We start from the raw sequence: 15795 nt of genomic DNA on the forward strand, positions 1-15795 counted from the left end.
GGGCAACAAGAGCTAAACTCCATCTCAAAAAGAAAGAAAAGAAATAAACTCCCAAGAACAAAAAGAAGAGGAACAACCACCAACAGCAGTTAAGACGTGCCAATGCGCTTTCAGAAGATGGAAGTGAAAGGAAGCACTAGCAGAGCGGATCCTAAAAGATTAGATTAGATTAGATTAGATTAGATAAGAAAATATCCAAAGCCTACACAGTAACTGAGACACAAGCCAATTAGAACCCAGGAGCCTAGGACTTGAGGAAGTGAGTACCACAAAGGTGAGCATGAGGCAGACAGCTGAATACAAAGAGGACTGGTTCCTGACCTGTTAGAAGGAACAGCTAAAGTCCCCCCAGCTCTTCTTCCCACTCCAGGCAGCCAGACATACTACCCTTGAAGAGTTAGCACAACAAAGGACAAAGGAGTCTTGGAGCAGAAGTGAGTATCTATAGACCAAACAGAGAGACCCAAGCCTGCTTCCCCTACCTGACCCTAAGAACGCTAGGTCAACCAGGCAGGAGACTACTGGTCTGGAAAAAACAAATAACCCTGGGAGTAAGGAGATGTGGTAGGGAAGGAAACCTTCAGATATGGAATTCAGAGGTCCACCAACAAAACATTTCAATACCAGATGAGTACCCTGGCAGTGAAGACAGTTTCCAATCAGCTTTTGGCACCCAAATAAGAACAGCCAAGGAGTATCAGGTATTTGAGGAGAGCCCTCTAGCAAGACAGAGATTACACAAACAGAAAATAGAAACCCAGAGGCAATGGAGGGAGAAGAAAACTTAAAAATGAGAGATTACACCCAAGAAACAAGAACATAACACTTTTTAAGATGAATATTCAAGGAACAAAAAAGAACTCTTAGAAATTAACATTATAAACAGTGAGATAAAAAAATTCAACACAAGTTTAAAAGAAATCTTCCAGAGAGGAGAAAAAAAAAGATGGGTAATAGTAGAAAAAAGATGAGAAAATCTAATCAACTCAGTAGGTTAAAATTTTTGATGATTAAAGAGTTCCAGAGAGAACAGAAAAACAGAGAGGAGAAAATTACAAAAATAAAAATAAAAAATAAATTAAATTTTCCAGAAGTGAAGAACCCACAGGTTAGAGTCATTTACTCTGCCTGCAGGGGTGGGAGAAGGCATCCCCACTGTTAGGTTCATGAAGAAAGCAGAGCATCATGTCTATCGGTGCAGCCTGAACCCACAGCAGCTCTTCTGGTGGCCACATCCCCCTGCTGATGTATGGAGTTTGCAATCAGCAAAAACTCAAAAAAATTTTTCTCATTCATGCTGCTACTAAGCCGCAAGCACCAGGCTGTATCTGAGCAGTTATTTTTCTGGTCCCAAATGTAGTCCCTCACATGTCCCTGGCAAATTTCCCCTTATCAGAGTTGGCCTGCTGTTTGCTCAGCCTACAGAGAGCTCCTGAGAGCTCAATCCTGTTGCTCCTCCTCTCAGCCAGCACCGCCATCAGTAGCCCCCAGAGATACTAATCCAAATTATGAACAGAACAAAGTCAAGGGCAGAGGCCACCCACAAGGTCCACAGAAGTGGGTGTGGCAGCAGAGCAAGGGGTGAGAAAGAACCAAGAACTCTTTCCAAGTTGGATCTTTCACTGGTTATAACATGCTGACAACATCCCCAGGCGGTCTAGGGAGAGATCCTAGGATTCCATCAAAGGCCTCATCTAAATCGAAAAATACTTTGCTACTATCCAAAACATAAACTAAAATCAATATACCTTGTTCCTAGTGATCCCAATCTAGCTTTTCTTAGCACTTACAAGCCTCATCTGTAGCAATTTGCAGAGCTCACCTCCTTCACCTTTTTGATAAATGGACATTAGCCATCTCCTGCCCCTGACCCCTTTTGACGTTTCCCACACTTCCTGTAGGTCACCAACCACAGTTCCCTAGCACACCAGGAGAGAACTTTCCCAGGACAGGAGATGAATCACCCAGCCTCAGTTCAGGTCCCTCCTACCACTACAAGCTCAAAAGAGAAGATGAACAAAATGAGATCAAATAATCCCTCCATTTCTTTTTGTTAAAAAAAAAAAAGAGAGAGAGAGAGACTCACTTTGTCACCTAGGCTGGAGTGCAGCGGTGCAATCTCGGCTCACTGCAACCTCCTGGGTTCAAGGGATTCTCCTGCCTCAGCCTCCCAAATAGCTGGGATTACAGGTGTGCACCACCATGCCCAGCTAATTTTTGTATTTTTACTAGAGACAGGATTTCACCATGTTGGCCAGGCTGGTCTTGAACTCCACAGCTAGGGCAATCCACCTGTCTCTGCCTCCCAAAGTGCTGGGATTACAGGAGTGAGCCACTGCGCCCAGCCCCTCCCATTTCTTCTTGTCCTCTGCTAATGTTACCATTGACCTCCAGCACCAGACACTGCTTCATTGTTCTTCTTCCAAATACATAAAACAGCCCTCTTGAGCCTCCCGAGTTTTGCCACAAGCTTCAGTTCACCCTGGGGGGCTCTGGACCACACTCTTCCTTCATCTCTAGTTACATGTCCTCCCTTCCACTTAACTGTTTTCCAACTCCTTTAACAGGTTTCAGGTAGCCAGAGACCACATTTCTGCTGATACACTGCCTGCTTCTGCTCATGGGATCACCATCTTTCATTTCTAAGAGCTTCCCAATCATCCTGAACTATTTGCTACTTAAGAACGTCCCAGGTGGCCGGGCGTGGTGGCTCACGCCTGTAATCCCAGCACTTTGGGAGGTCGAGGCAGGTGGATCATGAGGTCAGAAGATCGAGACCATCCTGGCTAACACGATGAAACCCTGTCTCTACTAAAAATACAAAAAATTAGCCAGGTGTGGTGGCGGGAGCCTGTAGTCCCAGCTACTCGGGAGGCTGAGGCAGGAGAATGGCGTGAACCTGGGAGGCGGAGCTTGCAGTGAGCTGAGCCGAGATCGTGCCACTGCACTCCAGTCTGGGAGACACAGTGAGATTCCATCTCAAAAAAAAAAAAGAATGTCCTAGGTTCATTGGGTTCATCGCCTCTCTTCTGAAATTTGGAAAGCTACTTCCTGAAGATCTAGGTCCTCCACTCTCCCCAACTCCCAAAACCATCTTCCAGTTCGCAAAGCGGAGGACCTTGCCTAGTGCTGGCCTTCAGAATCATCCCCAAATTGGGCGCCAGGCATGGTGGCTCATGCCCATCATCCCAGCACTTTGGGAGGCAGAGGTGGGCAGACTTCTTGAGTTCAGAAGTTTGGGATGAGACTGGGCAACAGGGCAAAACCCTTCTCTACAAAAAAAATATAATCAATCAATCATCAATCAATAAAAACCTAAAAAAAAAATCCCCAAATAGGCAATGCCCTTGACTCAGGGGGTTCTCTCCTCCCTCTCAGCTCTACCCTTTCTTCCTTCCCCACACCATCACTCAAGGTCTCAGAGCCTTTAAGCCCCCACTGTCCCCTGGGGAGCTCCAACCCGGGTCCTGTTAAGCCTCTCACCCTGCTTGAGATCTTCCCTCTAAGCTCTTTAGAGGCTCCACTCTCTAGCCACCCTCCCAGGTTACATAGTCAAATTGTTAGAGAGCCTCCTGGGCTCAAGGTCTTCACTAAGGAGTAATGTGAAGTGTATGTGATGGGTGGGTCCTTCCTGATGCCCCACCTCTGACCCACTGAAGCAGCTGACTCTCCTTAGAGGTGACCCTGACTGACCCCAGTGCTGTCTAGCAGGCCCAGACTAGTTTTTCTGGTTTTAGAGGGATGTCACTTGATCTGATTCATCAGCCCTATGGGCTTTGTTCTTTTATTTTCATTCACTCCACCAAAACATCCTGGGAGCCAAGGGCTGGGCCCTGGGTCTATACACACTTAAAAAAAAAAAAAAAAAAAGCATGTGCTACCTTCTATAATACTAAATAATTCTGACCATTTACCCATGTACCTTGACCTCTTCCCAGCAAATGCCAAGGAACCCTGGCAGGGCAGAAACTCCCTGAGGGCAGGAGCCTTCCTTGGCTTTCTCTTACACCTTTGTGGGTCCTGGTAGAAGCAGGACTGGGCATTAAAAAAGAATCTCCCATATGCTACAGAATTCCTGAAAGGTAGCTCCCAGCTTGGTCCCCTGCTGACACCACTTAGAAACAAGTTTTTTCCTTTTTTTTTTTTTTTTTTGTTTTTGAGACAGTGTCTTGCTCTGTTGCCCAGGCTGGAGTGCAGTAGCACTATCTTGGCTCACTGCAACCTCCACCTCCTGGGTTCCAGAGATTCTCCTGCCTCAGCCTCCCAAGTAGCTGGAATTACAGTTGTGCACCACCACACCCAGCTAATTTTTGTATTTCTAGTAGAAACAGTGTTTCACCATGTTGGCCAGGCTGATCTCAAAGTCCTGGTCTCAGGTGATCCGCCCACCTCAGCCTCCCAAAGTGCTGGGATTACAGGCGTGAGCCACCATGCTCGGCCTACCTGAGAAAACTTTCTACAGCTAATATTTTAAAGCTGAATCTCTTTGTGTATGTCACTGAGGCCAGGACAGACCCTATTACATAAGCTGCCTGCATTTTATCTAGCATGTATAGAGATTCCTTCCCAAAACCAGTTGGCAAGTCTGGTTTCCTTTTCTTTACTGAAGAGACATCAGGAATCCTGATTTGGGTCTGGTCAGGAGAAATGGAATCAGGATTTAGTGATACCTCCTGTTTCTACTTCAGGCTCCTAGTGTGGCCAGGCTACTTCTGGGGCAGATTATCAAAGGAACCCATGGAGAGACATTTTGCAGCCACGGGATGAAACAAATCCCATGGCCTGAGTCTCCACTGCCAAGCCCATTCCTGACCTCTACCCACTAGAAACAAGAGCCAGGAGCACCACCACCCCTAAGTTAGGACAACTAAAAATGTCTCTGGACATTATCCAATGTCCCCTGGGGAGGAAAATCGCCCCCACTGAGAGCCACAACTCTACAGCATTATCCATGAAGAGCATTTCCATCTCTGCAATGATAGGAGTGGCCCTACATGTGCCGTACGGTGTGGCAGCACTGGCCACATGTGGCCACTGAGCACCTGAGGTGTGGCTACTGTGACTGAAGAACAGAATTTTCTATTAAATTCTAATTAATTTAAATTTGAATGTGGCAAGCGGCTGCCACATTCAAATTTACATTTATCGGATAGCTCAGCTCTGGAATATACAAGAAAATGTAAATATATCAGATAGCACAGATCTGGCATATACAAGAAAAGGAGAAGAGCCCAAGTGGAACCAGCAGTTGAGTGGCTGGAGAGCAGGTGTTTCTAGTAGGGCGTGACGATGCCTCCACTGGAGATAAAGGAGGATTCTAAAGAGGAAGTGGTAGCCCTGCACTTAAGCTGTGATAAGGTAAGGAACCCAGGGCTTTGGTGGCCCAGTCCTCGGGGCCAGGATGCACAGCAGAGGACCCTGACATTGGGTCTACCAGTGTTGACATTGGCATGCTCCAGATCTGTGCCCAGGACCTAGCGGCCAGCCAAGAAGTAACACTAACCTGAGCATGGGAGTGGCAGGTACATTCTAGGACAAAGGATTATTGGGGCCCAGTGCGGTTGGCACATGAGGCACGGGAGCTGTGAAGGAGGTGGCTGGCCTCCTTAACAAAACCCCCAAGGGAGTTCCGGTTGGCTCAGTGGGTTCCGTGGCTCATGATGATGCCTCTACTCGGCAAACATTTACTAAGCCTCTTATATGGTGGCGGCAGGGCTGATAAGATCCAAGCTCTACCCTCTGCTGCAGCTCAGTCTAACAGATAGGTGGGGTACAGGTAACTCCTAACTGCAAGGCAGACCAAGATAGGAATCCACAAATTCCACCATCCTCAAGCATTGGTGAGCTTGAGCAGAGAATGAGCTCCAAGTCTGAGCTCCTCAATTCACTCACTGACAGGACCCAGAAAACCTGGCCTCAAGCCCCCAGTTCTGCTAACTCACTTATTCCCTGGAAGGCCGTGGGCGAGCCCTTCTTCCTCTGCCCCTGGTTTCCTCTTATGATCCATGCATGAGCCATTTAGACCACATGGTAGGGGTCCATCCAGTTCACTGTGCCACCCCAGCCCTTCTGTGACCCTGACCCTTTCCCACCTGGCTCTGCAAGAAACAGCCACTCTCTCATCTGCCCCTGGGGGAGCTGGTGTTCTGGTTGTGTCAGCTCCTCATGCCAACCCTTCTGTGTGCTTCCCCAACTCCAGAAAATTCTCCAGAAGGAAACCAGAGAGGGGTCTATGGAGGCCCTGCACAGGGACGTTGTTCTGGGCAATCAGGGAAGGACCCTGGGGTGCAGGACCCTCTGACCAGCAGCCGACAGAGCTCTGTCCCTAGCGGAGCAGGTGACAGGGCTGCAGGCGAGAGGAGGAAGGGGCCAGCCAAGCAGGTGGAGACACAAAGGTCTCAGAGTTTCCATATCAGGACATAGAGCGGGCAGGTGGCCCCCACCCAGAACAAAAAGGAAATAATCAAACCAGGTCTTATGTTGTCTGCTCTTTCCTCAGTGAATACTTTGAAAAAAAAAAAGCACAAAGTTACCAAGAATGTTCCACAATATTCCCACAAAAGCCCCACTGACTAAAACACACACACACACACACACACAAATATACACATAGGTTAGAAAATTAAAACTGGGCCGGGCGCGGTGGCTCAAGCCTGTAATCCCAGCACTTTGGGAGGCCGAGACGGGTGGATCACGAGGTCAGGAGATCGAGACCATCCTGGCTGACACGGTGAAACCTCGTCTCTACTAAAAAAAAATACAAAAACTAGCCGGGCGAGGTGGCGGGCGCCTATAGTCCCAGCTACTCGGGAGGCTGAGGCAGGAGAATGGCGTAAATCCGGGAGGCGGAGCTTGCAGTGAGCTGAGATCCGGCCACTGCACTCCAGTCCGGGTGACAGAGCGAGACTCCGCCTCAAAAAAAAAAAAAAAAAAAAGAAAATTAAAACTGAACAGAATGATACAAAATGAAAAATCCAAGTTTCCTTCCTCTACCGGTCCCCTCCACAAGGGTAACCACCTCCAGAGGAAAAAACTGTGCGCAGTAAGTCAGTATAAGAATACACAAAGGCTGGGCGCAGTGGCTCACACCTGTAATCCCAGCACTTTGGGAGGCCAAGGCGGGCGGATCACGAAGTCAGAAGATCAAGACCATCCTGGCTAACACGGTGAAACCCCGTCTCTACTAAAAATACAAAAAACTTAGCCGGGCGTGGGCGGGCACCTGTAGTCCCAGTTACTCGGGAGGCTGAGGCAGGAGAATGGGTTGAACCCAAGAGGCGGAGCTTGCAGTGAGCTGAAATCACGCCACTGTACTCCAGCCTGGGCGACAGAGCGAGACTTCGTCTCAAAAAAAAAAAAAAAAAAGAACACACAGAAGGAATCAGGCTGCATACCAGGGGTCAGCAAACCTTCTCTACAAAGGGCCAGATGATATTTTAGGCTTTGTTGCAAGATTCAACCCTGTAGTAGTATGAATGCAGTCATACGCAATACGTAAATGAATGGGTATGGCTGTGTTCCAGTAAATTGTCTTGGACCTGAAATCTGAATTTCATATCACTTTTTCTATGAGTCACAAAATACTATTTTTCTTCTGATTTAACCATTTAAAAATGTAAAAATCAGGCTGGGCACAGTGGCACATGCTTGTAATCCCAGCACTTTGAGAAGTGGAGGCAGATAGATCACTTGAGCCCAGGAGTTTGAGACCAGCCTGCGCAACATTGCGAAATCCTGTATCTACAGAAAAATGCAAAAAAGTTAGTGGAGTGTGATGGCACGCCTGCACTCCCAGCTATTCGGGAGGCTGAGGTAGAAGAATTGCTTGAGCCTGGGAGGTCGAGGCTGTAGTGAGTGGTGGTCACACCACTGCACTCCAGTCTGAGCAACAGAACAAGACCCTGTCTCAAAAATAAATAATAAAAATTAAAATGTAAAAATCATTCTTAGCTGGAGGCTATACAATAACAGGCATTGAGCTGAATTTGGCCCGGGGTGTCCAGTTCACTAGCTCCTACACCTTGCTTATTCCGCTTCTATCTTGAGGATTGCCCCTATTAGCACAGAGAGCGCTAACCCATTTTTCTGAAACATTGCCAAGTAATCCACTGAGAGATTGTCCCATAAATCATAAGGACACCACAGCTCTCTACTGCTGGACATTTTGTTTGCTTCCAGTTTTGCTTTGAAATTATAAATAATGCTATAATGAACATCCTTTTACTTTGCAAATACACCCCACAGGGTTTAATCCTGTGGGTAAATCAAGGGCTATGAACATGTTTAATTTCTCTCAATATTGTCAAGTGGTCCTCCAGAAAGTCAGAATTTACTCCACACTACATATGAGCAGAGCCTTCTTTTCCTCACCCTCAACAGACCTGGATGTCCTGACGGACACCCTAGAAATGTATCTTCCTCTGAGCCCGAGGCCTGCTGACTCCTTGAGTCGGGGGTTTTCTCTATCTTTAGAAATCCCCTTTTGGCTCTGAATTCTGCTGACACCTGCCCTGGCAAAAGCTAGGGTGATGTCTGCCTTCTCCTCCCAAGTTTGAAGGCTGTGGATGAAGGAGTTCAGGAAATGCCATCCCATAATATGTGGCTTTGGTATGCTGATTATTTCAAACCTGAAGACACTTGGGAAAAAACAGATGCAGGGAGGAACTTTCTCTGAACTTCTCTTATCTGCCTAAAGAGGGATCCCCCTAGTCCTGAGTCCCCCTCCCTGAGAAGGGAAGACTGACTTACTGACAACTGCTGAGGCATCTTTCATTATCTGAGAAGTTTTTTTGTTTCTTTTTTTTTTTTTTTGAGACGGAGTCTCGCTCTGTCACCCATGCTGGAGTGCAGTGGCCGGATCTCAGCTCACTGCAAGCTCCGCCTCCCGGGTTTACGCCATTCTCCTGCCTCAGCCTCCCGAGTAGCCGGGACTACAGGCGCCCGCCACCTCGCCCGGCTAGTTTTTTTGTATTTTTTTTTTAGTAGAGACGGGGTTTCACCTTGTTAGCCAGGATGGTCTCGATCTCCTGACCTCGTGATCCACCCGTCTTGGCCTCCCAAAGTGCTGGGATTACAGGCTTAAGTCACTGCGCCCGGCTATCTGAGAAGTTTTTATCTGCCTAACAAGATGTTTATTCACTGTACAATTCCTCCCCTCATCCTCCCCATAACTTGTGTTGCCACCACCCCCAGAAGCCCCAAGCCCCTATTTCCTTCTGTAGCTCAGGCTGCTATACAAGCTTCAGTCATCTCACCCTTCTGGGAATCTCATATTTTGTGGTACATCCATGTGCAGATATGTAACTAAATATGGTTTTCTCCTATTGATCTTGTTTTTTGTTGTTGTTATTGTTTTGAGGTGGAGTCTTGCTCTGTCACCCAGAATAGAGTGCAGTGGCACGATCTCAGCTCACCGCAACCTCTGCCTTCCGGGTTCAAGCGATTCTCCTGCCTCAGCCTCCCAAGTAGCTGGGATTACAGGCGCCCACCACGCCCGGGTAATTTTTGTATTTTTAGTAGAGTTGGGGTTTTACCATGTTGGCTAGGCTGGTCTTGAACTTGCCTCAAGTGATCCGCCCACTTCAGCCTCCCAAAGTGAGCCACTGCACCCAACCCTGTTAATTTTGTTTATAAGTCAGTTGAACTCATAGCCTAGCCAAGCAGCCTAGCAAGGTGGAGGAAAGCCATTTTTGCTCCCGTGCACGGGCCAGGCTGCCAACCCCAGGGAAGAAACTGCCTGAGCTGACAAACCAGATTTTACTGCCACTCAATTACATGACAGCTATGGAACTACAAAACCCCCAATCCCCCTGAAGTTCCTGGGCCCCAGGACCTTCTCTCAGGCTGCCTTTGGGTCCTAGTCCTTTTTGCCCTCACATCTAGAATCTTCTAACACCAGTGCCAGAAGAGACCCTGAAGATGGATCATTTGAGAACCTGCCCGTCCTTCACTGTGTGGATAAGAAAACTATGGCCAAAAAGAACTGACTTGCCCAGCGTCCCAGCATCAGAAATGTGCTCAGCTGCTTCTCTTGTGACATGGTTGCCCATCTGCCCCAACATACTCAAGGTCGTCTCTGCTAGTGACTACTTTCCCCATCGTGCTGGTGTGTGTGGCTTGTGCCTAATCCATGTCTCTCCAACACCCCTCACAGTCTCCCTGATTTGGCTACCTTGAGGTTAGCGGCTTTCCCGGGATGTCTGGACATGCTGATCAATCAGAAACAGTGATGGGCCAGAGTGATGGGCCAGATCTGTAGAATTCCCCAGCTCCCTGCAGCCCACACCCCAGCTGTTCATGTGCTAGACCAAATCTGGAGGTACCTAAGGAAGTTCCAGAAAGCCTGGAGCATGTGAACCCACGACTCGGCAGGCGAAGAGCTGAAAGTGACTGCTCCAAGGGACAATGATGCTCCTGCAGGAGATCCAGCAGGAAGCAGTGTGGAGATCAGGGCCATCAGGAAATCAAGGGGAGTGTGCAGGGGTAGACACCACCACTGGGGCCAACACAAGGCAATCCAGGGATTACCTTTGGATCCCACACCTCAGGAAGGCCCCAATAAGCAAAGCCAGGCTTGGAGAGCTGTCTCCCTACAGATGAAAGGCATAGGCCCTCCACAAGAGCAGGTGAACTGTGGCTTCCATGGCTCTTTCCAGTGGGGTTGCCCCACACCATGTGGCTGGCCCAAAGGACATGAACAAGGGGAAAGGACACGGTGATGGCCAGGAAACACACACAACTGAGTGCTTCAACATGCCAGGCTCCGCACCAAGTCACTGGCACAGGACTATTTCATCTGTGACCCCTCCCACCCAAACCAATATCTCAGGGAGCCTGACAAGAGCCTGGGGGATGGGCAGCAGGAATCAGCCTTATTTTCAAATGGGAAAGGCAGGCTCCAAGAGGCTGAGTCGGGGAGCCTTCCTTCCCAGTTCAGTGCCCTCTGGCTGCCTCACTTTTGGCGTCAACTCCAACCAAAGACGGGAGGCCAAGTCCTGTTCCAGACATGGCCTGCCTTCCCACGGGGCCCAGGCTAAAAAGCCATGGGGTGCGCTCAATTGCCTCCCTGCTCCAGGCAACCCTTTCCACACACCGCCCCCCAGCCAAACGCTGGCTGTGTGGGATGGGAGGAAGCGGTGGGGTTGCCATTTCCCTCCGTTCTGAGGCTGCCCATCTGTTTCCTGGGATAGGACTCCCCGCCCCTATCCACCCCTAGTCCGGAAACTCACTTGCTCTGGGGCTATGGGAAAAGGGAACTGCATGGCTCCCTCCCTCCCCAGGGGGTGGTGGCAGAGGCTCTCACTGCTGCAAACCCTTCCAGGCCTCCCGCCCTAACGGCTCTAGCTGGCCAGCTCCTACCAATGGTTCTGGGTACACAGGGGGTGGCTGGGCCTAAGTAGTACTGCCCTAAAAGTGCAGCACCCAGTCTCAGAGTGCCACGAGACTCTCCTCCCTCCCCCACTCTGGCCAGCTGTCATCCCTGGCTGGCAGCTTCATGGCTTATCCCAGCCCTGGGGGTGGGGTGACGGGGTGACTTTCTGGGTGGAAGTTGGTGGAAAGTAAAAAAGTGAAACACTTCCCAGCCCAGCCCCAGCTGATGGGACCACCAGCCCCAGCTGATGGGACCACTGTGAGTAAGCACCGCCCCCTGCTGGACATGCCAGATACGGCTGCCTGGGCCACCGCAGCTTGGGTGCTCAGCTGATACAAGAGAGGGAGAAGCCAGGCCTGGGGCCCAGCAACTTCACAAGACCCCACCAAAACTAGGGGCCAGTAACATTAGCAGTGTCTAAGGCAACCTATAGTTCTAAGTCAAATGAGTTTAAAAGAAGGGGCCAAAACCACAGGGACTGGGCTGGGGCAGACAGGGAAGGTTTTGCACAGAATGTGAAAAGGCGGGAGAGGAGCAGAGAGGGCAGCCAGCCCAGCAGGGCCCAGCCACGCAAAGACCAAGGAGGATAAGACAGACCAACAAAGGGCCCTGGAGGCGGAACTAGGAAGTGAGGCTACTGCCTGTCAGATTTCACGCTGTTTAAAGCCTTAAACTTTTGCACCCAATATAGAAAATAGATCCAATATAGAAAATAGACCCAAGTTGAGGGTCTGGCCAAGGACAGGGACTAGAGTCCCTGACCCCAGCACACAGTCAGGGGCCCCTGGGGCATCTCTGAACACCTGAAGGAGCAAAGTTTGAACCTAGAGCTTCAGGCAATGGGGTTTCAGAGCATTTGACTGACAGGACAACCATGGGGTCTCACAAGAAGGGAGAACACAGCCGCAGTGTTCAAGATGGAATGAAAGTAGGGGTGGGGGAGCCCAAGGCAGGAATGAGTACTAAGAACTTGTTGTACTTCTCCAACCAGCCCTCCTCCCACACAGGACTTCACAGATTCCCAGGGTTAATGTATGGGAGCCCAAACCCTCCGTTCACCGGGTCCTTTCCCAGCCTCCCCTCATGCTCTGTCTGTACTATCTAATCTAGCCCTTGGTTACACTGGACACTGGTCTCTGTCTCCTGAATCCTCCACAGAGCACTACACACACAGGACCTCCACAAGCATGATTAACATGATAAAGAAAAAGAAAACTGCACGCACTGCAGAACAATGGGCTGTCCCCAGGAGCACTGGCCTCCATGCCGGAGGCTGCCATGCTTGTCTGGTGAGGATACTCACCCCAGGAATGTCCAAAAGCTTTGACACCAGAAGAGGTGACTTCAGGGCTGCAACACTCCCCGTGACACCCACAAGAACATGGAATTTTCTCTCCACCAAGGGTGCAGCAGTTGGACAGGAGGCCTTTGGTTCCATGTGGGGTCTGGTGGCTTCAAGTTCTGGGAGCTTGCCAGGCCTGGGCTCCATAAAGCTGTCAGGATTTAGGATCTAAAAGCAGAACAAGGGCCACCCTCTTCATTCATACACTCGACCAGAATGTATGCAGGACCATGTGTTAGGCCCCACGCCAGAGGCTAAGGCAGCTAAAGGGATCAGCAGTCCCGGCTTCAGGGAGCACACAGTCTGATAAGAAAGTGAGATGCCATCCCCACACCCGGGCCAGTCAGTCACAAGGGAATGTTGCAGTGCTGTGGGGAAGGGCGTCCCGGGTGCCGTGGCTGCTCACAGTGACCATCTCTGGAAGTCAGAGGCTGCATCCCAGAAAAGATGATGTTAGGGTTGAGTCCTGAAGGACGAGTTAGTTTTTCAGAGATGGGAAGAAATCACTTCAAAAGAAGGAACAATCTTGCAAAGGTGAAGGTCCTGAAGGAGGGCGGCAGGTTGGGGAACAGGGAGTGCCTTAGTAGTGAAGCTGGAATGTGATGTGGGGTGCTGGAGGGGCAGGAGGTGAGGCTGAAAGTCGGGGTGAGGCCAGAATGCCATGGGCAGCGAGGGCCAGGGTGAGGAGTTTCGGTTTTAGAAAGATGGTGCTGGCACCTGGTCATAGTGTCAAAGGGACCCTGCTAGTGGAGAGACTGGAAGGTGACAGGAGCTGCTGCAGTGGACTGGGCTGAATGGTGAAAGGAAGTGGCAGGAGGGGATGGGTTCCAAAGATGCTCATGAGGTGGAACCCTGGGCAACAAGGAGGTTTGGGTGCCCCAGGGAGCCAAGAGATTTGCCTCTCTGTCCCTGTCTGTTAATCAAGATGGGCACCACCGTACAAATCAAAGCCCAGGAAGAAACCAGCATAAAGAGGATGCAGGCCACCCCAGGAGACTAGCTGGTTTGCTTCTTCCTCTGACTCTCAGACGTTGCTAGAAGTGAGTGCTCTTGATAATATGGCTGATGGACACCAAAACCTACACGCTGCAGGTTGGGCCAGCAGAACATGCTTCATCAGCAACCATCACTGAGGACCGATTACACTGAACACCATGCAAAGGAATTGTGGAAAACACAGTAGCTGCCTCTGGGGAATCTGTAGGTTGAGTTCGAGAAGACAGGAATCACACCTGTCTGAAATTATCTGAGATCAGTCCTTCCCTGGGATGTACCTTTTTGGTGATCACAGACTCAATTTACACATCAGTTCCCTTGCCTCTCCCTCCACCAGCAAGCTTCCTGAATGTGTGATCAGGTCTAATTGCCAACCAGCAGTCCACTAGCTGGCAGTCCTGAACATGTGCTGAATGAATAACTACACCCTCTAAGGCAGTGTGGGGCAGAACACAGATACCCAGCCTGTGAATCAGAAGCCCTGGGCCCTGACCATGGTGTGCTCCTGACCTGGAGTGACCTTGGTCCAGGGTCATTCCCTCCCTGGACCTGTCCCTTCATCAGAAAAATGCAGAGGTAGGACCAGATGATCTCTGAAGCTCCTTCCAGCAGAAACTTTGAGTCAATACATGAAAGAGAACAGTAAGGGGCTCTCCGTACAAAACAGAAGGTCCTAGAAGATACACTCAAAAAAGAACCAGCAGGGCAAGGGAAACCCAGGCAGCTGCCCAGGAAGTCAGGAAGTAGTGCTGGTGAGTCGCCCAATGGCTACCTCCATGGCTGAGCACCCACAGGGGCCCGTCTCCTCTTCACTCACAGGCCCCTTGGCTCTCTAGCCTCTCTGCCCAGGATTTGCCTTCAGTGCTTGGGCACAACCCACATGGGCTGAGGATCATGTTTGGCTGCATTATCCCACTTCTCAGCAGGGGTTAATCATAGGCTGGTTCCCTAGGGCAAGATCACCCAAAGTTTGATTTGCCAGTAATCTCAATGTTTGCTCCACTGCAGGGCAATGCTTGGTCAGAGTCGGAGAACTCAGTTTACTCCAGGGAGTGGGGAGCCCTGTTAGCATCTGACAAGGTACAGAATGCCTACCAGTCAGCTTCTTCCCAGAACACATCACTGGTAGATGATGGAAGCACACTGTTTATTCTCCAGGGAAACCTACCTGCCAGATCTCAAACCCTGACCCTGTCCCACCCTAGCCAACTGGTGCTAGGATAGGTAGATTCCTGCAAAACCAGAAGCCAAATTTTATCTCTGAGGCCCCTGAACCTCATCCACATCAAGCTGATCTCATTCGTAGGAAACAGGTTACAGAAAACAATCAGTTAAATTTGGGGCAGGAATCTATATTAGTGACTTCAACTGCTTCCCCACAGCAGGCACTATAGTCCGAAATATAGTACTTAGCCTGCTTAGTAGAGCTGTGCTAAGGATCAAACCTACCTACCTTCCTAAAAAAGAGGGTGTGTGTGTGTATGTGTGTGTTTAATATACTTGAGGAATAGAAAGTGAATCATTTAACTAACATTTGGAGGCGAGGTCAAATCAGTTCAACCTGAGAATTCCAGGAAGGGTGACAGCTGGCAGGATTCCTTTGTCTGCTTGCAAAGAGGATCAAATTCCAAACCAGTAAGTCTATTACCCTAACCAGATCCTGTTGGAGTCACCTATTTGCACAGGAAGGGTAGCTGGAGACACTACCTCACTTCCCTGGGCTCTGCTGAACTAACAGGAACTCCTGAGCAGCAAAAAGAGTTGGCAAGCAGGCAGATTATGGGGCAGGCTGTGATTACTGAGCCTCAAGATCCCAGGGCACCAAGCCAAGCAGGTAAGCCACAGCGAGAAAAATGACAGCTTCTCTATCCTCTAGAAAGACAGGGACAGACAGCACAAAGAGCCTCGGCTTGTGTGTTTAAGTCTCCTCTGATGAGTTTAATTCAGGGCAGAGTTTTAGGTTTCAGGGATACCTGCCAGTCCCTATATGGGCAAAGGTGGAGCTGGCACAGAACCAGACTAAAGACGGGAGCAAGGAAAGCAAGGCCAGACAGGGTATACGTTCAAGCTCAATACAGGAAGGATG

The 15795-nt window shown here is 49.7% G+C and overlaps 1 protein-coding gene across 12 annotated transcripts in view; it reads right to left on the reverse strand.

Moving 5' to 3' along the window:
• PPCDC (phosphopantothenoylcysteine decarboxylase) overlaps positions 1–15795 on the reverse strand; it is a 47355-nt gene that overhangs the window by 29725 nt on the left and 1835 nt on the right. For 10 of the 12 annotated variants that reach the window (XM_033189331.1, XM_033189329.1, XM_033189330.1 and 7 more), the window contains exon 2: positions 12675–12881. The exons of 1 other annotated variant lie outside the window; for it this stretch is intronic. In XM_033189331.1, the coding sequence (XP_033045222.1) occupies positions 12675–12860 (186 nt within the window). In that variant the 5' untranslated portion in view covers positions 12861–12881. Of the gene's footprint in view, positions 1–12674; positions 12882–15241; positions 15262–15795 lie in introns of those variants that run through there. One more of the 12 variants, XM_033189327.1, reaches the window with a different exon arrangement.

Source organism: Trachypithecus francoisi, unplaced genomic scaffold (assembly GCF_009764315.1).
Source record: "Trachypithecus francoisi isolate TF-2019V2 unplaced genomic scaffold, Tfra_2.0 Lachesis_group3, whole genome shotgun sequence".
NCBI lineage: Eukaryota > Metazoa > Chordata > Mammalia > Primates > Cercopithecidae > Trachypithecus > Trachypithecus francoisi.